A 26,737-nucleotide genomic window follows, 5' to 3' on the forward strand; every position below is an offset into this window, starting at 1 on the left:
ATTTACGCTGTTCCGGTAATGTTGCCGTGCTCAGGACTTTATGTGGATTCAGACACGCTGCAGTCTGGAACAGGTTTACCCCCACCTCCCAACTTACTCCCAAAGACCATCCATCACTGTCTGTCATATCAGCAAGAGCTCACTGGATACACCAGACATGTTAAGCCGGGTCAGATGCTCAAGAAGCACCACAAACCAAAACATGAGTGTATGTGTGTGTTTTCCCTTCCACTTGTATTAATTAATTTGTCATCACCATTTGTCCCCCCCCCCCTGCTTTCACAGTGGCTGCATCCTTCACTGGCGTTACGGTGGGTTTGGCTACCTGGGCATTTTGTGGGGATGGTCAGGGGCCAACTTTCTGTCAGTGAGGAATGTAATTAGGGAGAATTAAGCGGCATGGGGCTACAAGAGAGGTCAGGAAGAGCTGGCAGGGTCGAGGCGGGTCACTACCAAGCATTCTCTCTCTTCTACCTTTCTCTCTCTCCTTTACTCCTCTCTTGTAAGACAGGGTAAGGGTGAAGAGGTGTCATATTTAGTCCTTTGGTGCACTGTGGGAGGCTGAAGTAATAAGCCGTGAATCTTTCCCTGCCACTGCGCTCTTCTTTCAGGGTTCCTCTAGTCATTTAAGATAAAGCTTTATGTTTTGACTCTTGACTCTTGTTGTTTTATATCTGTGCTCGGCCTATAGCCGCCTCTTAAGCCATATTTGAGACTTACAGTCGAGCCGTTCCTTTGTACTCGTTTGTAAAATACTAAGTCTAAACAGAATTTACAGTCTTGCAATGGTGGTATCATGTCCACATCTTCAGATCCTGCATGCCGACCTTCTTGACCCTGACCTTTCTAACAGCCACAATATGTCATTTCTTGCCTTAATAACAGTCAAAGGCGGCTGCACAGTGGTGCAGTTGGTAGCAGTGTCGCCTCACAGCAAGAAGGGCCTGGGGTCGATTTCACCTCGGGCATTTTTATGTGAGGTTCATCATCATCAGGTTTGCATGTTTTCCCCGTGTTTTTGTGTGTTTTCTCCGGGTTCTCCGGCTTCCCCTCACCTCCAAAAACATCAGACAATTACGATCGTCTCGTCTTCAAGAAAATGAATGGATGAAGTCAGACGACTTTGAACTAATGGACATATTAAAAAAGCTGTATGCCATGTCTTGAGATTAGTGCCCCACTAAGTTCAAATCCTTATTGTATAAAGAACAATTCTTTTTTGCCCGAGTACATCATTTTTACTTGCAATTTTGCAGATGCTCCTTTTCTCATGACATTGCTCAAGAAAAATGCTGTTTTGGGCCCGTGTGCGTTCACTAACTCTGGGACTCAACCCCAAAAATGTCTCCAGCGTGGGCTTGGGAAAAGCCTCATCGGTCCTTCCACACACCTATCAATGATGTCACTCATGCTCGCTCCATATGTTTGCACAATCTACAGAATGGTTTCTTAAATCATGAAATAGAAACAACACAATGCCATGTATAAAAGCACTTGTAAAACATTAGAATAAGTTTGCACAGCCGCTGTGTTATCCTCGGAGGATAGGTGTGTATGCAAAGATGTGAGTATATATTTGTAAACATTAAAAAACACATGTGGCCATGAGATATCAGATATAGAACAAGACTCGGGGGGGGCAGCCAAAACGCATCCACGAGAAAAGAACTGCTCCTGGCAATGTGAAAGAGTGAGAGATAGGAGCCCTATATGACTGAATATATTCGGGACTGTGTGTGTGTGTGTGTTAGAGTAGTGTGCACATGTGTTCCAGCAGGAGGTCTGTATAACTGCTTTGGATGACATAATATAGACAGGGAGTCCTCAGGGTAGAATACACTGTATAAACTGAATACACCCCTATGACTGTCTCAATTACACTCCGCATGCACACACACACACACCTGGGTGATCTTATTAAATGTGTGCAGAGAGGGGATTTCCCCACTCATCTCCGGTTCACTCTGTCTGTCATTGGTCTACTCACTCGCTAACTCACCCAACCCTCCTCTCTCTGGGGACTTCTCCTCTTGCGCTGTCTCTGCATCTCCTCGTCTCCTTCCTTCCTTGTATCCGGCTCAGTCTGTAGCTTATCTCCTTCCTTTAGTCTTTCTTGCCTCAAAGCTCCACTCAGCCCTGCACTTAATGACTCTTCGGTCATTTTCGGGTGTCGGTTTTTGTCTCTGACCACATTGTGATCTGTGTGAGTGATGGAGGGCACCCTGTCCTGAGAACATTTCAAAGCCAGTTCTTAAGAAACTTGGAATAAGAGGCGTGTTATGACTCTGATGACCAAACATTTTTGGGATGGCTTCTGTTTAGAAGACTGTTTCAGTCCTAGCTCATGTCCACCGAAGCGTTCCAGAACTCTGGTTTTTACACAAACCTGGTGTTTTGCCCCTGAAAGGCTGTTTCCCAATCCTGGAGCCAATCAGAGTTTTAAAGCTGGGATGAGGAGGGATGGCGATGGAGCAAAAAAAAAAACTGGTTACAACTGACACAATTACTCAAGTTGTTAAAAGTTAAAATAACATCAACCAATCCACTTCTTTGGTGAAGCGCGACTCCTGTGCCAAGCAACCAACGACTGAATACTTTATTCAGCACTGATCATTGAGGGCAAAATAACTCATCCTCCCACACAGACAGTGACTCAGTGTCAGGCTGAAGAATGAAGTGAAAATGAAATGACCATCCGGGACTACTTTAGTTCTGAATAGGATTCACAGCTTCACCTATGACTTACACCACTTGTCAGCACAAATAAAGATTTCATAAAGACCTTTTGTCTGACAGCAGGTAGAATTCCTCTGCGATCTAAGCGGGGATTTACAGCACTGCAGTGAAAATAAATACCTCGCTCCTTTTCTCTCTCTCCTCCCTGCATCTCCTTCTCCTTCTTGCTTTCTAAAAGCTGATAAGACTGACAGGAACATGGAACATTTTTAACAGTAAAAAACAACAAGCAAACATTAGTCTTAGCACAATGCATGATGCTTTGGAACTAAAATAATAAATGTTGGGTTTTTTATTCAACATAAATATGGAAAACAGAATTTCAAAATCTATTTCAGTAGTCTCTTTTTTTCTTTCTTGTTGGCATTGAAAAGGGTAAATCTCAGTTAAAGTTGGCCTTGAATGCCACCTATACCCAAAGCTTCCTGTCCTCCATATGCTTTATGCAGCAGCTGGAGAGAATTACAGCCATCTGAGAGTGGCTTTTCAGAGACAAGCCAAATTTAGGACAAACATACAGTGTTTTAGGCCATAATTATATATGTATATATATATATGTATCGTATAATGGTTCAAAATAGTCTGAGCTGGACAACGTGAAACAAAGAGGTGAAATGCTTTCCTTGGTGATTATGTGACAATTTATTCATTATTTGAAATATAAGACGCATAAACACATCAAAAGTTATCAATTATCTATTTACTGTTTAGCTATTACTTCTTTAATTTGTGAGCTGTGCGCTCCATCCGTGGGTTTGTTAAAAAGCAAGTGTAGCGCTGTTAAGGCTGACTAAAATCATTTGTATTTACGGTTTGGGTAAAATCAATAAATGGCATTTATATTTTATCTTTCAATTTCGGTAATGAAGACAGATCGGTCACCTGGGTTCTCAACTCTCCTCTTCCTGCTGCTGTCGTAATGCAATCATGTTTTTTGCAACTCAATCTTCGAGTCGCGCACATTTGAAGACACGCACACACACACACATGCATGAACACACGCTAACAAGTATCATTACGCGACGGACGGCCGTATGGGATGGTGGAGGGATATTGGAGCCAGACGTGCGGAGCTGTCAGGGACTAGTGATAGCAATAGGTGTCAGTCACATCCCCAGGGGTCCACAGACACTCGTACCCGCACACATACTTGCACACACACACTCACCATTATTGCTCACCTTTGAACGCACACACACAGATGAGTGTGATTTGATGTGCTGTAGCAGATGTAAGTGGACACCCTTATTCTCTTTAATGAAGATATATTCCTGGCCATGGGTGGATGTGGGGCTCTGACTCTGCACCTTCACCATGCAGAGCTAAGTCCACATCTGCTTCCCATCAGCCACAAGGCTTACCTTTTTAAGGCACAGGCAGGCAGGGAAACGAAACAGCATTCATTTGTGGCCTGATTCAATTACTACCAGCACCGTGAGAGAACATTCCCCCTCGGGTGTGCATGCGTATGCATGTGTCTGTGCTGCTATGTGTGAGTGTGTAGCGTGCATGTGTGCGTGTGTGTGTGTGATCAGTGGCCGACAACGCAGGGTCACTGACACGTTGGCTGGTCAATCAGCGGCACATTAAAGCCCAAGCCAAAAGATCCAGGCTTTTCTATTCGTTCTCTCCGTGTTGCCAGTGACCAGTTGCATTTTTAACATATCAGAGAAGTTTACGTGCTATTATTTATATTATATAGTCATTTTAATTGGTGGAAAGAAGATGGTGATGGTCATAGTTTTTGTCAATTTTAATTACAATAATCATCAGGAGCAGTTTTTAATGGCACCAGTATTCATGAGAAATGTCCAGTCAGAGGCCATTACAGCCATCAGCACATTATGTATGTGAAGACAACATTTGATGACTGATCATTGGGATCCTTTTTCCCGTCATCCTCCAATCAATGAATCGGATGCCACTTCATACGCTGGCATTTAGCGGCTGTCAGAAATGACACGTTTTAAATTTGCTCACAGTTCATCCATTAGTTATGTTCTTTAGGGAGTCTGTGTCGTGTGGAGATGGATTTCTGAAGGTGTTTGTCCGATTGAAGACCACAGCGTACATCAAAAGCCTCCATCTCCTTTTGAAACTATGAGACCTTTTTTTTAACAAATGGCATATAGTGCACAATTGCACTTTTCCCCCTGTTGCCACAATTACTACTACTAACTGCTGCTGCTGTGAAAAGAAATCCAGCTGTGAACTACTTTCAACAATCTCTAAAAGTTGTTTTATGTCATTCTTTAAATCCTTCCAGAATTCATAATCAAGTACAGAAAAGGAAACAACTTCAGAACCGTCATGAGATGAAGTAACAGCAACATACTTGGTTCAGATACCAAACTTTCATGATATATAGCTCACAGAAACACACACCTTTATCCTCTTTTCTCCCACTGTGGCACACTGTGAAACTCGTAGCGCAGCTGCCCAACGGGTTCAATGTTTTTTTTTCTTTTCGAGACGGGGTGGCGGAGCTTGAGACGGTGAACAATGGACAAACTGTTGAGCAGCGACTCGACTCAGCCCAGAGGATTTCCTCCTCAACTCTGGACCACCTAATTCTATACGACACGCTCCATCGAGAGGAGAGGAGACACGCACAAGAAGCTCAAGGAAAGAGACAGTGGCGTCCACTCGATGCTGTTTAGTCCGTTCTGACAGCGCCAATAAATTAGCCTTGATAATATGTGCATTCACACCAAAAATCACCGCTTAACACACACACACACGCACACACCTAAACCTTCCACTACAAACACACCTTTACCTTCTCTGCACACATCATTGTCAACTATGTTACTCGGCCCAAATGCTTTTAAATCATAAATCAGCAGTGAAAACGCTGCTTTAAAGCCGCACCACTCGTCACATGACTAGCTCTGACCTTCTCCATCAAATATCTCCCACCTCGGCCTACTGTAGCCTTTAGCCACGCTGCTAACCAGCCACAGATGTATAGTCGCAACTGGCTGCAGATTGTTAAGAACTTCACACACTGTGTCAGACTCAAGCTTTGAATTTCTCGGAAGTCCCTCTTTTTGGGTATAGAAATGAGCATTTATTACTTGGTAATGAATGATAAAACACTTGTTTTTGTTCAGTTTATAATAACAGTATAAATGTGTAATAATTATTAGCAATTAACAGGCATCACCGTCATATCCGTGCCCAATTTTCTCCTATCCTCTCCTCATTACTCCACACACTTGTCCTTCGTTGGGCAGACAGAGCTTAGGGTCGGGGATAAGTGAAAGTGCTTGGTAGACGATGCTGGCTAATTTGTATAAGTTACAGCGGCTGCATGGCTTTCCAAGGCGCTGTGGGGGAACCAAAACATTCAGCAGTTGTCCAAACAGATCCCTCGCTCCACTCCACAGTGGACGACGCAGCACTGCTATAATTTACACGCACACACACACACACACCTACACACGTGCACACATACACACAAACACACAGGCTCTTATTCCTCTGGCACATGATTTTTTTTGCTTAGGGTGATCGCTGTGTCTGCAAGTTTTGAAGCCTTGTTAATGAATTTGAAACAGGGTCATGCTGGGATTGATGGGTGAGAATGTGTGTGTGTGTGTGTGTGTGTGTGTGACTGCAAAGGGAAGCGCTGTGTGGAGCTATTATGAGCTCATGCAAGCTAAGCACCTTTCTTTCTCTGTACAGCCGAACATTATTTTGAAAAGGATGATCCACTCAGGCAGATTCGAGTGATGAGAGCGCTGAGATACACAATAATAACAGGACTGGATGCTGAAAGTATTTCCGTACAGTGTGTGTGTGTGTGTGTAACTTTTTCACAATTTCTTTGTTTGCTTTGTGCAGAGGAAAGTGAAAGGTAATAAGCAACAGGGGGCGCCTGCACACAGCTGGACAAGCCACTGCCCCCCCCCCCCCCCCCCCACACACACAGGACAAATACACAAAGTGACACAAAATATTGTGTGTGACCCCTGTGTCTCTTAAATTGCTCATGATCTCTGGCCAACACATAAACATGTATATGAACAGTAATTGCAAAGATTCTATTTGAGTAATCTTTTCTTTTTTATCACGAGAAGCTTTGGTATAATGTAGGCTCTGCTCTCCGGTCGCAAGCTGTGCCAGAGTGTGTGTGTCCATATGTGTGTAAGTGTGTGACCACCGCTGTCCTTCCCATATCTGTCTCCCATCGCGCCCGTCTTATCACAGCTCACATACCTCAGCATTGCCTCCTGTGATTGTGTTTAAAGCCTGGGGCTTTTTTCTTTTTCCACACCACCGAGACAAGGGGAGGAAAAGTGAGCCTATAGTTATTTGTGACAATGCCAGGGTGAACGGGTGCAACGGCGCTCGGGAGATTCTGTTGTTGTAGGGACAAAACAAATAAAGTGTCAGCCATTCAAAAGATGGCTCGGCTCAAGAGGGTCAGGCCAAGCTAATTCCTTTGGAAAACAATCAGCTGCCATCTTGTTCTCTCCCTCAGCAGCTGTCCTGAATGTGTTTTATTTTTGCTTGGATAACTGTGATAGACATTTTGAAAAACTCTTCAGTTGTGGCACTAAAGGTTAAGGGTTAGGTTTCAAGCTGATTTATACAATTAAACAAGGTGACAGGCTAAAGGGTAATTTTCTCCCTTTACACTCGTCACACTAGGAGACAGTTTGGTGATAGCGGTGCCATGACATTTTGATCATCCTTCATTTGTGGTGATAAAAGCTTTAATATATAATCTTAAAAAAAAATAAGATTTTCTTTTAAAAGACGTGATGAATCTGGAAAATCCATAATTGGAATTATTGTCAAGAGAAGAAGAAGAATTCTCCATGAGAACTGCTGATGCAGCGTGTCCAGAAACATCTTTATCCTGCTGATCTATAAAACACACTTTTTAGTGATTTGTGTGAACTGACCTTTTAACAGTTATTAGGGTGATTGTGCCTCTTTAAAATTCCTAAAAAAAACCATTTGCTCAAACATTTGATGCCAGGTTGGGTGAGAGCCAAGCAGTGGTCTTTCTCTCACAGAGAGAGAGAGAGAGAGAGAGAGAGCGAGTCAGAGCGTTTAACTTACCCTAGCGCTGGAAATGGCTGCACTCGCAGACTCAATACATGGGTCAGCCAGGATAACCCCCATATCCTGATTACTGACACAGAGAGCCCTCTGGAACAGAGGCCAGCAATAAAAAGGCTTCAATGAGCTGCTGCAAACCCGCCTGCAAGGCTGGCTGGGAGTCTGTGGAGTTTGATGGTTTGATGTCGCACTACCTTTGTGTGTTTGTATTATTTTAGCTAAAGAGGGAGGTATTACAAAAATAAAGAGAACGTACATGTGTGTAGAAGTTAATGGGACTCTACATGGTTTTGAGTCAAAAAGAACCAGAGAACAAAGAGAGAGAGAGAGAGAGCTTTTTAAACACACACTCCACACACACACACACATACACACATGCACATCCTTTTTATTATAACTATTGACCCATGCGCCATAAAGAACTGCAGGGGCGCTGCATTACTCAAGCTGCATAATCATGCCGCTGCTAAAGGGCAACGAGTGCATGGACACACAAACAAATAAACACGGCCACACACGTCCCTCTGTCCACGTTCATAAGGTTCCTCTCACAGTCACAAAATATGTTGCATTATTAGTATGATGTCATTAATTAAGTCTAAGTATGGATGCAGTCAAACTCTTTAAACGTGAAAATCCAAAACATTGGTTTGCGTAACGACATTGATTTGGACCAAATTTACAATGATAACACGAATCAACATTTAAATGTAGGAAGAATTATAATATTGTCATAAAACAAGATCATCTTGGCTGCATTGACAATAGAAGCAACTTATTTTTTTTCATTTTCAAGCGTCTTTTTTTAAACCACCTAAACAATAGTCTGCACAATTCCTCAAACGTGTGTGTGTGTGTGTGTGCGTGCGTGCGCTGCATGAATACCTTGGTCTGTGTGTGTACTTTGGGGACACTTTGATAAATGGCCAGTTTATGGTGCTGTCACACTGAGGATGTCTGTGGGGAAATACTTCCTCACAAGCACATGGGGAAGTGTGTATTTATGTGTGTGAGTGTGCGTGGGGAGAGGGGCACGCTGATCTGGTCATCTGATTGCATGACTGTGGTCTGGCGCGTGATTAATCAAACTGATTGGATGGGGCAAATATGGTATGTGATAGCACAAAGCGGTGGAGGGTCAGAAAAAGAGAAATGGGTTACTCTTTTGAATGTGAAGAAGTGTGTCTGCGTGTGTTTGTTGATGTGTGTGTTTGTATGACAGTGCAGAGGTGTGTATGAAGGGGGCTAAAGTGCAGCTGCTGTGTGTTTGAGGGTCAAGGGTCAAATAAATGGAACGTGAAAGACCAGAAACACAGTGCGGCGCTGCTGACACAGCCATAGCCCTGTTAATATCTCACAGGGGCGACTCGCACACACTCTGAGGGCACGGACATTTTTACACACACACACACACATACACACTTACAAACACATGTCTCCCAACGTGGTGCACGGCCACGTTGGAGTAATTGAGCTGTGCCATAGCAGCTTTGTAGTCGCTGACGCGTCTTTACATAGCCTTTGTGGCTGAACAATAGAATGCTGGGACTTGTTGCTGGTCGCAAGAAAGGAAGAAGTGGTGGGTGGGTGGGTGGGGGTGGGGGGGGGTCAAATAAGCAGCTCACTCTGCATGTATGTGTGCCACCTGGTCTTAAATCAACACGTACACACATAGGTCATTTATAATATGCTCTGATCTGTCACGCCAGCTGAGTCGTGTGTGTGTGTGTGTGTGTGTGTGTGCGCGCGCTCTATCAAGCACATCCTGTTTTTGGGATGCCATAGACGGTGCGTGAACCATCAAATTGTCCCTTTAATAGCCTCATTCTTCTTCACTAATTAGCTCCGTCACTGCTGCCCAGCCCAGACAGTTGTTTATTTATTGTTTTAATTATCTTGGTTTTTATATTTTTTAAATATTTTATGACATGCTTGTGTTTTTTATATTAAGTGTTCACTTTTCTATTTTAATGGAATATTTGTCCACTAAGTCTGGCACAGACATTTTTATCAGCTGGACATTCATACAGCACTTTTGGCTAATATATGCATCTAATTTATACTTTGTTGTTTTGTCTTTTCTAAACAAATACAAACCATTGATCAAACTTCCTGTTCCTCTCCCGTCGCGCTTTATTAGAGAAAAGGTCGTACAAAGATAGTGGAACATGGTCATTGCACTAAATCAGCAAGACATCAAGATCCTGACTCGCATTCTCCATCCTTCTTTACGCTACGTTCTCTTTCATTTTCTTGTCTCTTGCTCGTTGCCTCTTTCCTCTCGCTCTCTCATTAAATCCATTCCACCCTTTAACCCTGTGGGCAGGTGCTACTGTAATTAGCCATTATTTGACTATCAAAAGTCAGGATTTGATTAAATGGCTGCTGCTGCAAAGCATGCACGCGGAGCACTTTCCCTCTGAGCTCAGCCCCATAATTTCACAAGCTTCTTGCGACCTGCTGAGGGCCTTTCAGGTCTGTGAGAGGCCGCTTCCGACTGCTGGTATAAGAGCCTGTTGCCGGCAGTAATCAAAACTGATAATCTTTACAGGAGAGAAAAAGGGTGAGCGGGAGGGGGGATTGGGGAGTGGGTGGAGGAAAGAAAAGAGAAGGAAATAAAGAAATGGTTGGGGTCTTTCGGGAGGTTGGAGCTCCAGCAGCGAGCCTTCCATTAGAAATGTGTTGTGGCTCTGAGGGGGCCAGTTGCCAGCAAGTGGTGAAAAATGCTGCCTTCTTAAGGCAAGTGAATGGCATCTCTTTAGTGATTAGGAGCTGCAATAATGGGCACCCCTGCCTCTTACACCTAAGTCCATTTTATTGCTAATTCATTTACCTGTTATTTCAGACAAACCTGACAGGAGTCACCTGCTAAGAAGTCATGTTTGTCAAGCAGGTATGCCCATTAGCTCAGGATCTTAAATCAGCCACACAATGGTGCCAGTGGGGGAGTGGAAAGGCTGCCCTTGTTGTTAGCAGATAAAACCACACCACGGTTATCCTGACCACTGTGGAAATATTTGTGTGTGTATGTGTATTTTTTTTCCTGTTCCAAAAATCATTAGACTTCATCCCTGGAATGATTTTAATTAATTTTCTTTTACAAGAGAATTTTAAGCCAAGCTGATGTGCTTTGGCACTTGGTTGTGAAAAAAAAAATGATATACTAGATGACCTGATCCATGAAGGTAAACAGTTGATTGGAAATAATTCAGGAAAAGCTGTAATAATACAACTGATTTTGGATTTGTTAGTCTCATTATTTTCCCACTGCAGTATCTCCTCCCACTGAGCAAAGCCATTAACATCCAGATAAATATTTGACTACATATAGTTGATATTACAATAAATCATGTCATATACATGCTCCCATATTCCCTAAGGAGTATTGGGGCAAAAATAATCACTTTGACTTCCTGGTTAATGTTCTGGATAATTCTCCACAGGGAATCACTCTGTATGATAATACCCTCATATGAGCATCCCCATCCGAAATGTCACAGCTGAGATTAGAACACGGTTGACTCCCACTGTACAGTGTTTTCCCACAGAGTGTGGAAAAACTAAATGAGTTTCAGTGTTAATGTAGCGGAGTGAAAAAGTACAGCAAAATATGTAAATGCATACAGAGATTTGATTGTATTATTACATCTGGGTGTAGAATTCCTCTGTAACAGTCTGGCGCTTGAGACAGTAATCACCAGCGAACAACAACGGAGGTTGTAATTGCATTTAAATGAAGCCTCCGCCTGACATCTCGCCACTGCCGTCTCCTCGGCCGAGGTGTGAGGCTTGGCATCAGCGGAGTGCAGGTCGCTCTGGCTGCACTATTCACACCGGCATCAATGTTAGCTGACTAAAAGGATTAGCCTCTATGCATTCGTACTAAGTCACAGAAAACCCGTCTCTTGGGATGATGCTCTATGTGTGTGTGTGTGGGTGTGTTTGTGTTGTCCTCTTGTTGCCTGCTTCTCCTGGGACCCCCCCCCTTGGCCTAATCATTATTTCACTAATAGATAATTCTCCACGTCCTCACAAGTGCATGCATGCGCGTGTGTGTGTGTGTTTGTGTATGCATTAATTAGCATTCTGCAGGCTGAGTGTGCTCTTCCTTGTAATCACTTAATTAGGGGTGACGGACCCGTTGCTTGTTGACTCAATTAGCCATCCTCTTTAATGATCTAATTCACAGCAAGTCAACTGTCCTCATTAGCGAGCGCATTGGAGTGGTTTGTTTAAATACACACTCCTGCCTAAGAAGGACTACGCCAATGTGTGTGTATGCACGCATAAATGTCGGTAAAGGACACGTTTGACGCATGAGCCGTAGGACAATTAAAAACCAAATGCAGAAAAGTTAAGTGTGGATGGATTTGAACGTCACGCTCCTCTCAGCGGAACGCATGTGCATCACCAGACACTAGGCCATGCTCGCGGGCCGCATGCCCGAGATTGCTGTTGTTCTGATTCCCTGACATTTAGTCATTAATGATGAAATTGATGTCAAAAGGAAAAGAATAAACTGGAATCTCATGGTGAGCATGATTGATGGTTGCTTTTAATGGAGGGGTCCAAGGCCGGCTCTATTGTTTCTCCTGACCAGACTCACTACCCATTCCACCAGTCCCACCCCCGCTCCTTCATGTGGATTAAGGCCTGCCGCGTATTTAACAGTTCATTTGAGCGAAGGGGTGACCAAGGTGAAGCCGGTGGGTGGTGGTGAGGCGGGGGGGGGGATTGTTGGCAGGTTGTCTGCGCTGTGCCATTGCGGGACATCCCTTGCGGGACAGTGCCAGGCCGCGCTGTGGGGAGACGAGACAGGGCCTCCTCGGTGGACTAATGCCCTGTAATGAAGATTAAGACTGAGTCAAAGACCATACTGTTAATCTGAGACTGGAGGGGAGGAGAGAGGGATGGAAGGAAGGGGAGAGGGAAGGAAGTGAGGATAAAGGATAAAGTAGGGATAAAGAGGACAGAAACTCAGAATGTGTTTTAGGGTGGATTATCTTGATTTGCAGTAACAGGTACAGATACCACCAACTATATATATCTTCTTGAGCATAAATTGATGAACATGCTTTTATATCAAGTCAAGGTTTCATCAAAAGTTCAGTGGTTGAATTGCAGGTACTTCACACTAATCACCTCTTCTGAGCAGCAAACCTGCGTTAAAGCAGACACAAAGCACGAACTGGAAACAACAAAAGCATTCCCTCGGATACAATCTGATTAATTCCTTTGAGCCTAATTCCGAAAGTACATGTCCATGCCCCTTTCCTTTGACCTGCATAACAAGACTGTATGTCCAGAATGCACTGAGAGGTTTGAGCCAAGCTCAGCGCAGCCAGAATACTATAACATAAAATGAACAACAACAGAGCAGTTACAGGGAGAAATAACAACTAAAACCACTCACATCGATGCTCACTGTTGTAGTCCTGGTGCATTGTTTCTGGCTAATGTGCTGCTTATCTACAAATTCAGTCAATACATTCCAGACAAACCTTGATATTCTCATGCGGAGCACCGAAGCATGGCTTCGTGCAGTATAGGATATGAGCCAGCTTGATTTGTTCGCATTAGCAAAGGATTAAAGCAGCAACTATTCTTTCTTGAGATTAACTGTCAAGTTAAAGTGTTGCCCTACTTTAAAAATCTATAACATGTTAACTTAAAATATCACCTGCCTTTTCACTTATCACTCATGATAGCCAATAAACAAAAAACATCTATATTCTAGAATCACCAAACAGATACTAAATGACACGGGCAGCGGCGTACACACACGTGTCCGTGTGTGCGTGTGTGTCTGAGGCTCTATTTTAAAGCATCTGACGACCGTTCACCAGAACAGCCTCAACACACGGTGCGCTTCACTTACCACTCTGTGGCTGAAGGCTCCCCGAAGACCTGTTACACCCAGACACACTTCCACCGCCTCCCACCATCACAACCAGTGTGTCCCATTATCCTATTTCCTCTGTCATATGCAAAGAATGGTGAGCAGAAAGGACGGATGGATGGATGGATGGATGGATGGGTATTTTGGAAGGTGGAGAAGGGGGGATCTTTTTTCACATGACCTTGTGCTGTTGAGGCTGGCCTCTAACCCCCCCGCTCTCCGTCTCTCCTACCCAGACGGACGATGTCTGTGACTGGGCTGGCAGTTCTTGCCTCTCTTGGGCATTCTGGCATTCCTCTCCATCATGCCCTCCCCCCCCCCACATCCCCTGCCTCCGGCTGTCTCTTGCCCTCTGAGGGTTTCCATCTTTACCTCTTGTGCTTGAACTCCATCCTTTGCCCTTCTATTTTGAGGCATTATATTGTGTCAGCACCATTTCTCACACCATCTGTGTTTCTTCTTTTTTCTTTTTGTCATTGCGCCCTTGGAGAGTGACAAAATGAAGTGACAAAAAAGATGATCACTGAAAAATTTCAAATGTGGTGTTTTTATATTCTGAGATGCACGGCTTGTGCGAGCTTTTGTTGGCTCGCTACGTCTGCAGTACAGTGCGACTACAGAGGACTTCTCCTGCACAAAAGAACGACTCCCCCTTGTGAAGTGTTTAAGGTTGACCCAGCCTTTTTCACGCCAGATGAACCTTTATCTCCCTTGTTTGACACACGAAAATATTTTTGACAAGCAGGACCACACAACTTTCTGTTCTCCACCTCCCATGGGCTCCTAGGTCGCCCTGGCAACGCCGTCCAGGTTGTCATGATATTGTCATCAATGCTTGACCAGCCGCCCCTCTGCATTCACGCTATCTGCTTTAATGAACTCAATGCTGGTTTGACAGACAGGAAAAAGAGTGCGTGTCTTGTTTTGTGTGTGTGTGTGCTTCTGTCTGTTTGGAGAGTAGTGTGGTGTTTTCAGCACAGACTGGGAGGATCCTCCAAAGTGGGAACATTTAATAAATAACTGGATAAACACCTGATAACAAATCAATGTTTTTTTTTTTTTTTTACTTTTATGCTGCGTCACATTTAGAGTTTCCTCGATGAAAGTATATCGTTTAAGGGATTTTTACCGCATTCAAGAAAATGCGTTTGAATCTACTGCGATTAATCGATTTGCTGAGTACAATCAATAAATCGTGAGCCCAAATAACACCCTCTGCTTCAAAACTCCTTTTAAACAGCGAAACACTTAAACGTATACTGATACTTTGCGTTTGCCTGTTCGACTGCCAGAACATCAAAAAAAAAAAAAAAAAAAAAGAACAGAAACCCAGAGATTCAGTGGTTTCAGATGGGAGTTGAACACATAAAACAAAATGTCTTCATGGGCTTTGTGAAAATAAGCTCGTATGTGTGAGGAAACTTGTATGTCGGCCCCCGCTACCGTCAGACTATCACCCCTCTCCTTTTGTTGGGTGACCCCGGAGAATGTGGTGGGAATAGTCACTGGGAGAGAGAGAGATTACTGAGAGACAAAAACTGCAGGAGAGGGAATGAGAGAAGGACAGAGAGGGTGAAAGGCACAAGAAAAGAAAGAAAGAGAGAGCAAGAGAGGGAAAAAATGAGAGGTCAAGGAGCTGATGTGAAAGTGCCTCAGATCACCTCGTGCTTCTCCTCCACCCCCTCACCCTGTCTCTCCATATCTGGTACACTCTTTCTTTCTTTCTTTCATTCCCACTTGAATTCCTCTCCCAGCGCTTCACTCCATTGTGACATCAGATTTTGATCATCGATAACAACAGAGATGCATCAGTGGAGGCCCACACACGCACACACACACAATTTAAAAGTGCCACTGCAAGTTAAAAGTGACCCCAGATGCACACACTCAAACATGAACACAGTGACACACAGCAGTGGCCTTTGAGGGAATGCTTCAGACAAGGCATAATGACAGCATTCTGCAGCAGCCATAGCTGGGACAGTTCCCACAGACAAGACACACAGAGAGAGAGGCCATTTCTTTCTGTCTTCACCTCTCCTCCTACTCCCCACCTCTTCTCTAACAGCCCTGACTTTGTCCGGACCATGTGACCTTCCACAGATTAACCCTACCGGCTACCAAACGCCGGACAAACGAATCCTCTGATGCAATCAGGGATTATAGACTCATTAAAAAGGTTCTTCATATAAAATCTGTTCATGTTAAAGCTCTGACAAGTTTGTAGAAATGTTAGAAGCAATGTCCTAAACTTGGGCAGCAGCGAAGTCATCTCAAATGCAAACCGACGTCCTTCTTCTTGTAGATCGAGACGATGGTCTCATCCGGCTCACGGCAGTTGCTGGAGTCTATCCCAGCTTGCTGGCTGGGCACTCCTCGGACGCATCGGCAGCACATCATAGGGCCACACAGAGACAGACAGCCACTCACACACACTACGGAGAATGTTGATTTATCAATTCACCTAAACTGAATGTTTTTGGAGGTGGAAGGAAACCGGAGAAAACCCACGCGGACACTGGGAGAACATACAAACTCCTCGCAGATAGGATTCGAACCCAGTAGCTTCTTGCTGTGAGGTGACAGCGCTAACCACTACGCCACCGTGCTGCTCAAATGCGGACCGCTATTTTGGAATTTGCGACTGTGCTTTGGTGTTCCTACTGCTGGGCTCATTTTTAATTTCACCAAGGAATGATGCTAGGAGGGAAATGGAATGCATTGAAAGATTATCCTGCCTTGGGATTCAAACATTCCCCAACATACATGATGCCCACCTTGTGCTGGGTCTCTGTCTGTCTGAGACGGACCACTCCCCATCTCGCCACGCAAACACCATATGGAAGTTCAGTCCTGACTGCCTCCAGTTTCAAACTGCTTTTTTCCCCACATCTGACCTGACACAGTGCAGGGTTTGACAGTGTATATTTTAAAATTGGGGGGGGGGGCAGCTGGGGATGTAGGTGGTGTTTCTGTATCGGGGGGGGGGGCAGGTTATGGGGCCAAATGAAAACATGTCACTCAGGGTCCATTAAAACGTAACCCTGCCCACCAGAAGAAAGAGAGCCATATCATCATTAAGTCATCTCAGGGCAAAGTAAAAACCACAAATATTATTTCTCCCCCCCCCCTCCCCCCCACCCCCACACCTAATGCACACACGCTCACATTCTCCTCCCTTTTTTTCCCCTTCAAATTACAGAGAAGATGAGATGATTGGAGCTACGCCATGTTTGCTCACTGCCTCAGAATGACAGGAAGATGTTTAGGAACTCCCTGATCATGGAACGATTTGTACGTTCTCAAGAACACACATTAAGTTATTCAAACAGGTGAAGTCTGTTTCTCATGTTGTGCCTATACCTAATGAATCTATTCTCCTTCGTGTTCATTATTTTAGGCTATAACATGTCTGTAAAAGTGAAAACTGGCATCACAGAAGTATAGCTTCAATCCCTATGTCGTTTCTCACAGTCCAAGAAAGATTTAATTTTGAGATATAAAGTCATGAAAACAGAAACAGCTCACATCCAAGTGAAGAAAACCGGAGCTTTTGAAAAGATTAATTTGTTTTCTGTTGATGAACCTTATTGCCTCATTGATCCCTGCTCAATGGTACAACCTTTCTGCAAAACTTTGTACAAAACCTTCTAAGTGTTTCTAACTTTGGGGCAGTTTAATCCACAGCCGGGACACTTGGGATGCCACCACCAGGCCCTGGGCACCACGCACTTTTGTGCACACACACACACACACCCTAACACACACAGAGCCAGCCATGTAGCATGGGGCATTTGTGACGTTCACCATTATGAAAAATGATTTGCCCCCGTGGCGCAGAGGGGTGGCAATGATTATAATATCCAGATAATCATTTCAAACAAATTACCATAATTATCAATCAATCATGGGCCTATTTAAGCAGGGGGAAGGATGGGGGGTGGGGGGCAGTGTGGTGCTGCTGGCAGGGGGTAAACTAAGGCCCGAAGCGCTGGATCACTTCTGTGACCCATGAGCCTCCCTCTGTCCACATAATAGCCCTCATACATTTAGGGTCATTTAGCTGGCATATTTAGAGACTCAATTCCCCCAGCTTGATATCACAGAGAAAAAGATCAGCCACAGCTGCGTGCACGTACATGCATTTATAGTCATAACTGCAGCTGAGCCCCCTTCCGTGCCCTAATGTTTCATTGGGAAAAATAAATTCTTCTTACAGGTTAGAGTTCACATCATCCCCTCTCATTTTCCCATTTACAACCAATGCTGCACTTTGCATTATGATGCAGACGGAACAACAATGCATGCACAAGTTTAACTGCAAGAACACAAAAGTACATCTCTGTCAAAAGAACGATGTTTAGCACTCTTAGGAAATCATTTGCACATTAGAGGAATATTTCCTCTGGAACAAGAGAGGCCAGATTGTCTTCTTGAAGACACATTTCACCGTAAATCCCTCTTGTAAAAATCGGCATGAAAGGACTCAATCTCAGAGGCATTGAGAGGGGAATGAAAGGGATTCTGAGCCAGGAAGACAGAAAAGGAGAGAGATAGACAGTAGCCTACAGGGGGAGATGATCGTCTTGGGAAAAAAGCAATCAGCGCTCATTGATTTTCTCTGTTGGTTGAATAGAGGGTGTCTATCTGGAAGTCATTATCTGCCATCTGATCTGCTGGAGTGTTTACACACGTCAGGATGGACAGCGGCGCTCTTCTGAAGATGAGGATTAACACACACACACACACACACACACAGCGTAGACAGTCATCTTTCCCCTGCTTCCTATCTGGCTACCACTTTTAAATCTTAGGAATCCAAAAAGAAACACGAGTTGTTCGATACCCTATTAACGTCCACACGCACATAGACACCAATAATTACGTGTATCCGCAGTGTGAGAATGAGGACATATGTAAGCAGGGCCTCGACAGCTAAACAGACAGATAGCCCTGCTTTGTATGGCCAGACCGGATCAAACCAAACAATCCCTGATCCTATCACCAATAGCCACTGATAGCAATCTATAGCTCCTGCAACACCTTGCTGTCTGCAGAGGGCAAGAGCGAGAGAGAGCGGGGCAATGGAATGAGTAGATGGATAAAGTGAGCTGGGAGGAGATTCAGATAAGACCTCTTTTTGTGTTCTGTCTGTTGGTGTGATGTAAAGATGCCTGCGTCTAAACCAATATGGCTCAATCTCTGTCTAAGCAAGGGCCGAATATGGATCCAAGGCCTTAAACCTCTCGCACACACACACATACAGACAGCTGTAAGCTCCAGGCAGATTTCAGTAAAATGGGCTTGTGAAGCTACAACAATATCTTTGCCTCTGTTTTATCCCTCTGCTTAACCCCGACACTACTGGTTCTCCCTACTTTCATTTTTTACTCAGACTGATTTCACTTAAATTAGTTTATTTATCTGAATTTGTTAATTTGTGGAATCAGTGGAAACAACATAAGCATTGCATTAATACATTTTATTTTAATTGAATTGGGTCCAAAAACAAATTATTGGTGTGATTTTTACCATTTGCTCTATGTTAATCACTTGGAGTTAAAATACTTTTATTTTCTTATTATAACATATTAATTTATATATTTATGGTATGTGCTAGATCTTCCCACTGCAAGATGTGTAGAGGTTTAATCATGTGTGTTACTTAGAATAATAGTTTTGTCAATGCACTCCACCAACTCAAACAGCCTATCCTTTAAAGACTGAATACGTTCCTTGTGTGATGCAGTGGAAAGTATTCTTCATTAGCTTCATACCGGATGAAGCTAAAACACATTTACGAGGCAACAAAATATTCCTATAACCTATAAAATATCACGCCAAAGTCTTACTGTCTCCAGAACGAATTCAAACAGTGAGTGAAGTGAAGAATAAGTCCTTGTGTCTTTTAGTATTCGAACATCACACCTCATCTATTAATCCATCCATGTGCTGAGAAAAGGCTGCCTGCCTATCAATCTGCAACAACAAAAAAACCTTGACATATATTTTTCTCATTTATACACAATATTATATTTGCATGTGTATAAACTCAGGTTTGCTGTGATGTAGAACGCAGCAGTCAATAAGGGCTGAGAGCTCAAACGATCAGGCAAACACACTCACCTTTCTGCAGTGACTACTTTATTCACCAGCTACAACTCAATTAACATTCTGCTTTAATCAAGCTTCGCCACGGCAATGAAATATAGCGTGTGTGTGTGTGTGCCTGTATGTATGTCTGCACGATGTGGATGAATGAGTCATGTCATAAGGAATGGCTCATGCATAATTTCATTCATATTCATAACAGGCATGTGGTCTGCCACCGCCCGATGAGGGCCCACCGCAACTCACACTCTGCATAATGAGCTGTGGCTAGTGTGTGTGTGTTTGTGTGCAACTGCACCGTTGGTCTGTGTTCTGTCATCTGTAAGCCCAAGTGTTTACCTACAACAAATGTATGCAACCATCAGTGCACATATGCATGTGTGTAGTTGTAGTCGGGATCACGTGTGTGTGTGTGTGTGTGTGTGTGTGTGTGTAGAGAGGATAGGACCACTCACACATGAAAGGTGGTGAGGTAGTTTATAAAACCATCTAGGTTTTTCCACATTGTAAGAACATGTGGGGAACAGGGAACAACTCAAACCACCTGCGGTCAATGCTTAAAATAAGCTCATGGACTAATGCAGGATTTCACATCAACCAAGCAGTCTGGGATTTGTAGGCCTCCTGATTATAGAGGGCACAGCAGCTAGACCCTTGACCTGAGATGCAAATGAGGAAACTTGATTTTGTTCTCCTGAGGGCCAAATTGGTCATAATTGTAAAACAGGCCAAGAGAAATAGGAGGTGAGACACATCTTGTAAAGCGCTCTCTGCTCTCACCCACCGCTCTCGGATCGGAGCGTTTGGTCGTCGCCCATCAAGAAGCCACGTCTCCAAATCTGCCCCTTCATTTCTTCAATGGCTAAATTCATTATGGATGCATCGTGTGGCATTTAGAAGATGTTTGGGTGTCTTCCATCAAGACATATACAAGAACAAGTGTTTCTATTTCAAAGTCATTTTTCAACCATGTCATGCTGACGGACATTTATCGGAAACATTTTGGATATTAAGAAGAACGACATTTTGAGAGAATGCCAAAAGCAAGGCTGCTGTTCAACTTAAATCTGAAATAATCCCACATAATTTATGACTGTCATGTTTCAACCATTGATTTATATTCCAGCTGCCATTGGCCTGAGTTGGAGCTATGGCTGTGTGTGTTCCCGCTCTGCTGTGGACATTGTTCCTTCATGGACCATTAGATGGACATGAACTCTCTCGCTGTCCTGTCTTGACCCATTGACACTGGCTGTAAAAACAAACTGCCCAACCTCTTCAATAAATTTATCACCTCATAAAGTGGTCAGTGACTGGTCAATGGGACGTATCAGCCACTGTGTGTGTGTGTGTGTGTGCGTGTGTGTGTGAGAGAGACTAAAGAAAGGGCTTCCTAGAACCCAGATCAACGTCTGATGGTCTTCTTTGCCAATCAATCTGGCATAAAGAGATGATTTACTGATTCAACTTTTTAAATTTATGATCCTCAGCATACGTATGTTATGTTGACGCCTTTGTGGAAAGCTCAGCAGATTTTACTCCGATAAAATCATGTGCAGTCAATCAATGTAGCTATTTTAAGAAGTGCTCCATTCAAAGCTTGCATATATATATATATATATATATATGATGTTTTCTGTATAGCCAGCAGCTCTTATAAAGTTAAAGCCTTATTTCATTCAGGAAATCTCATTGACATCAAGATCTCTTTTCAGGATTACAACAAACATCACACACAAAATCACATTCATGAATACCTTAATGATTCAATGACAGTATATTAAGAAATGAGCAGTGAGTGTGAGGAGCATTTAAAGCATGTTATATTGTTTGTTAAACTGTTAAACAGTAACATGCTCTCTATTTTGTGTTTTGACTTTGAGACTTTTGATATAGGATATAAACCCAGTGGCGTTGCCGCACAGAGCAGAAGAAAAGAGGCAGTATGAATACATATATTTTAAAATAGCTATCCTACCTTTTTGATGCAGCGGTCTGGGGAGGCGTCTTCATGGTCGTTCATCATCTGCTGAGAAAGGGATACACGATCACGGTTCATGGTGTCAAACCTGACACTATTATTCAAATGCCTGTTTCCTATAAGAGATTATTGATCCCTGCGATGATCAAGCCGTAGGGTCTGACTGCTTGATGACATGAGTATAGGCCGTTCACAGTTCATCATAAAGACCCTCTGGCCTACGAATGTGACCATATAATAATGGACCAAGAGGTCACAAAAACACACACACACACATACAGAGGCAAGCAACACACCCACACTGATGAATGAATGCCCCACAGATTGGACTTTAATTCTCCGCTTCATCGTTGAAGGAAATTTCACTGAGACTGTGTCTGTGAGCGTGTGTGTAATTAAGCCTTCAAGCAATATTTACTGGGGGCAGATGGGTGGTAGAAAGCTCCCAGTGTCTGCCAGAGGAAATGAAGGAAGTGGGGGGGGAATTATGAAGAGATGGGGCTGCTCGGGCGCAATGAGGGAGCGTTTCACATACGTAATGGCAACCAAGAGTCTCTCGTCGTCTTTCTCTGCCTCTCTGAAGCCCATTGATAGAAACCGAGGATTAAAGAAGAAATGCAGACTGTTTTCAGGTTGGAGTGTGTGTGTGTGGGGGGTGGTCAGCCTGGCACTTAACTGAGTGAGGTGAAACTAGGCCTATAAAACGTCCTCAAGCACAGACACACGGCATCTCGGCCTCCCTTTTCCTGCTCACTATCCTCCCCATCTGCCCTCTAACAGTAGGCGTGCTGTTTGGGTCGTTGTGACAAGACTGACTGCCTTTTTATTACAGCTGACATATTGAAGTTTGTATTTCCTAAGCCAGTGTGGCCCACCATAATTGGGAAAGAGACATTTATCTGCTGTGGAATCTGCGGTGGAAACTGTGGCGCTTTCTTTGAATTCTAGGACACAGCAAGTTCCTTTATGCACCTTTCTCTACAAGGCCGCAATTCACAGGAAGTAATGACTAATTGTGAGTGTGTCGCGAGCATATGAGCTCATGGATGTGTAGGCTCTCACGTATGCCTTGAGATAAACATCAATTGTTTTGTCCGCAATAAAAACGTATTCCGCACAGAAATACAATTTGTAAAAACGCAGAAGTTCTCAGACATTCGCCTTCAGACTCTCCTCTCCCGTCAATACACCTTGAACCAGAGGGTTCATGTGTGTCCCGATGCACCGTCTGCTGTGATTTACTGCATTAGGTTGTGTCTCCCAGCCTGTCCAAATGGTTGCAATTACAACCAAGATTCTCACACATCGTCCCAACTGTGACAGAAATATTCTGTTCCTTAAATTAGTTTCAAAAAGTCAACATGCCATCCCCATAAAATGCTGCTGTCTCCCCTGTGGCTAAAAGTCTGAAAATCTTCTTTCTTTACTGCGTAGGATTTAACATATCGGTAGATGAGAACCCCAACCCTCCATGCAGCTACATCGTGAAGGTGTATCTATGGATTGTGTATGCGGAAATAGCCGGCATGGGTTCTCCAGCTTCCCCCCCCACCACCAAAAGCATGCAAATTGTGAATGTGTGTGTGAATGATTGTCTGTGTGTGGCCCTGCGATGAACTGGCGGCTTGTCCAGGGTGTACCCCGCCTTTCGCCTGTTGATTGCAGGAAAAGGCTTCAGCACAACCTGCAACCCGGTAATGGACAAAGTGGTCAGGAAGATGAATGAATGAATCTAATTCAAATCTTAAAATCACATATGTGCCTGTGAGCTTAAAACATGGGGAGAGAGAGAGAAGGGACTCCCCCCTTTATTGCACTGCACAAGACCAGCTGCAACAGTTTACAAAACCAACAGCTTGGCTGCGTTGACTAAAATGCTACCAGGCGTTCAACAACTACCGGACAATTTCTGGACTTTCCCCTTGCTCTGGTTAGCGACATGCCATGTGTAAATATGTGTGTGTATCAAATTGTGCAAGAGTAACCTAGAACTGTAGAAGACGTGCAGGCAGACGTGAGTGGTTTTTACTGATGACTTAATGTCTTTCAGCTTCAGGTGGGGTGGGGGGGTCGGGACGCTGCATACTATCTATCGTCCAAATCTCACTTTTGGCAAGAGAGACACTAAGCTGACAGTCAGGCAAATGTTAATTAGAAAACTTCCTGGCTTTGAATTTCATGTAATTCTAATTCAAATAGTTTCACTGTTGAAAGTTTATTATTATTATTTTTTGCATTTTGCAAGAAGTGACATTTAAATATTGTCACAAATATTGCAAGGGCTTTTGCAATAATGGTAATAACTGTAACACAAAGGCAGGTGGGGATGCTCTTTCGACACACGCATATTTTAAACATACACACACACACACACACACACACACACACACACACTCCTAGACAGAAACTCATGCCACACAAACACACTGAGACGGAAACACACAAAATGCCACAGGCTTGCAGCAAGACCCTGCCAAGCAAATAAATAAGCTATTAATTAAGAAAAGGAAAATGTGATTGGCCACTGACGAGCAGGGCTATGATTTATTGCACGTGTCATCATCATCTCAAAGTGACTTTTACTCTGCGTCGGTCCAAATAGAGCCTATATTCAAAGGGATAGGTTTTCCGCTACACAGAGAGAGGGAAAATTGTCCATTCGTTCTGTATCTAGCCTGCTGAATGCTGACATGTCGATATGTCTTATGGAAAAGAGAAAACACTGAAGTAAGGGTAATTAGAAGGTCTGTGCAAGGTGTGTGTCTGGGCACACAAACGTCTCTCTCTGGCCCATATGACCTCAAACATAAACAAATCCAGTCGTGGCTTTATGAAAGTGCAGCCACCTGCAGGATCCTTCCACGAAGAGCTGTCCAGACCCTCATTAGGGGTATGCTTGTGTGTGTGCGAGTGTGTGTGTGTGTGTGGGGTAGCTTCTCACCATGTCTGTAGTGTGTACATTCACACTAAGGCGGTAGGGAAAGCCCCACCATTATTAGTGTTTCATAGCACAGCTTTTGTTATTGGACAGAGTCAGGATGGGTTGTTTTTAGCACCACTTTTGCACCATTCGAATTGTTTTTAGCACCACTTTTGCACCATTCGAATTGACAAGCTGTGATGACCAAATGTACAAATGAAAACACAGTGTGGGGAGAGACACTCAATGAGTGGACTGCCTCCTTATTTTTACAAGACTTGTCAGTCCGAAACACGACAGAGCAAAACCTCACTCGGTTTATTTCCAGAACTTATTTAAAACACACACACACGCACGCACACGCACACACACACGCACACAAATATCACATGGGGTTTTCTGTTGAGGACCCACAATGGATAACCTCGGAAGATATTGACCCACCCAGTAATATTCCAGTCATACAGTTCACTGATGAGATGGCCATGCTCGAGGAGAATCTTATAAAGCTTGATTATCATAATCCTCAGGTGCAAGGAGAAGAGGGCTCTGCTGGCATTGTCGGAAAATGTTAGCATTCTGTTGCAAAAACGCTCCTCTTCCTCCTCAACTCTGGATAATATGAGGCAATAGAGCAGCATTTCCCCATGGATGGCTGTGGATGTCGCAAAGCCACAAGTTTCCAAAAAGAACCAGCAGCAAGTAAACCTCAGGGCTATTTGAACCCGGGCCCTGACTGGCAACCCATTGGCTGAAAGAGCCACACCAAGAAAGCCACAAATTGAAAGTTTTGCTACGCATTTATTGGGAACTTTTGCAGCTTCTTGGCATAGTGACAAGGTTTAATTGTGGTGGCAATACCCAGCACTACTACGGGCTATTAATATTTCAGAAGGAAGTGTTTCACTGCATTTCATGTTGGATCATGCAGGAAAAAAAGTGTATTTGTGTTTGAGAGCAGGAAAGAAAAAAATGTAAAGAAAGCTGAAAGTGGAGACAGAATTGGCGGACCTTATAAAATAAGAGCTAACGATTGTGTTAAACCTGACCTCGACAAATGCCTCTGATTTCTGTGACTCTAAGATAAAAGTGAGTCTGATCAGAATTTTACAATCAATGAAGCTGCACGACTGCTCCAAAAAAGGAAGAAAAAGAAGTGGGGATACGTAGTCTCCAGTGTTTTTTGTTCCTTGATATCTCTTGACTCTGTGATAACAGACCTATTACACATTTCTGCCAGAGTCAGCTAGATTGTTTGACTAAGGGTGCATGTCTGATTTGGTCTGCTTTTTCACATCGAGTCAAATGCCAGCCTGGTTGTGGTTCCAAGTTGTTTCTCTGGATTGTCTTTTAAAGGGGTGCAAAATGGAGCTATTTCTGGACTTCCCAGAGATAGGAGCCTTGACAGCTGACCAAAACAAGACCAGAGCCATGTCTTAAAAACATGCCTCAACAATGAGGTTGCTCTAAATAGGGAGGTGGGAAGGCTGAGGCCAGAGAGGAGGAACAAGGGCAGAAATTTGCACCGCTAAATCGCAGGAACCTCGGTGTGCATCACACAGAATCAATGTATATGATTACATTAACAAATGGAGACTTGAGGAGCTTTCGCAGAGGCTAACAAAAGAGGAGTGCTGATCGTAACCTTTCCCTCTCTTTCTCTGTCTTCGTTGATAAAGAAGGTGATTATGAATGTAATCGCAGTTTGTGTCCTTATCGCCCTTGTCCACTTATGCTTTGAAGCTTAATGTGAGAAAATGATACAGCCTGTTGGCAAAGCCAAAAGAAATTGATGCTGAAGGAATGCAGGTGATGCAATTGTCTAAGAGAACGAGGCGAGCTAGACGCTTATCACAATGCACTACTCTAACGCTGTTGCCCAACCAGTACACCCAGATGGGCCTAGGCAGGGTGCGGCTTGTGACGGCACTAAGAATTGTTTGTGAGATAGAGCTTTGCGCACAAAGGTTAGATTTGGAAGGCAAACACGCGGAACTATTGTGCGACTCTGGAAAGT

At 43.8% G+C, this 26,737-nt stretch overlaps 1 protein-coding gene across 1 annotated transcript in view; it reads right to left on the reverse strand.

Annotated features, from left to right (window-relative positions):
* Window positions 1-26,737, reverse strand: part of prdm16 (PR domain containing 16) — a 99,842-nt gene that overhangs the window by 46,527 nt on the left and 26,578 nt on the right. Inside the window, exons 3-4 of the mRNA XM_068744787.1 lie at window positions 21,798-21,848; window positions 10,675-10,677 (exon numbers count right to left, since the gene is read on the reverse strand). Coding sequence (XP_068600888.1) covers window positions 10,675-10,677; window positions 21,798-21,848 — 54 coding nt within the window. The remainder of the gene's footprint in view (window positions 1-10,674; window positions 10,678-21,797; window positions 21,849-26,737) is intronic.

The sequence above is a fragment of the Brachionichthys hirsutus genome, chromosome 2 (assembly GCF_040956055.1).
Source record: "Brachionichthys hirsutus isolate HB-005 chromosome 2, CSIRO-AGI_Bhir_v1, whole genome shotgun sequence".
In the NCBI taxonomy this organism is placed as follows: domain Eukaryota; kingdom Metazoa; phylum Chordata; class Actinopteri; order Lophiiformes; family Brachionichthyidae; genus Brachionichthys; species Brachionichthys hirsutus.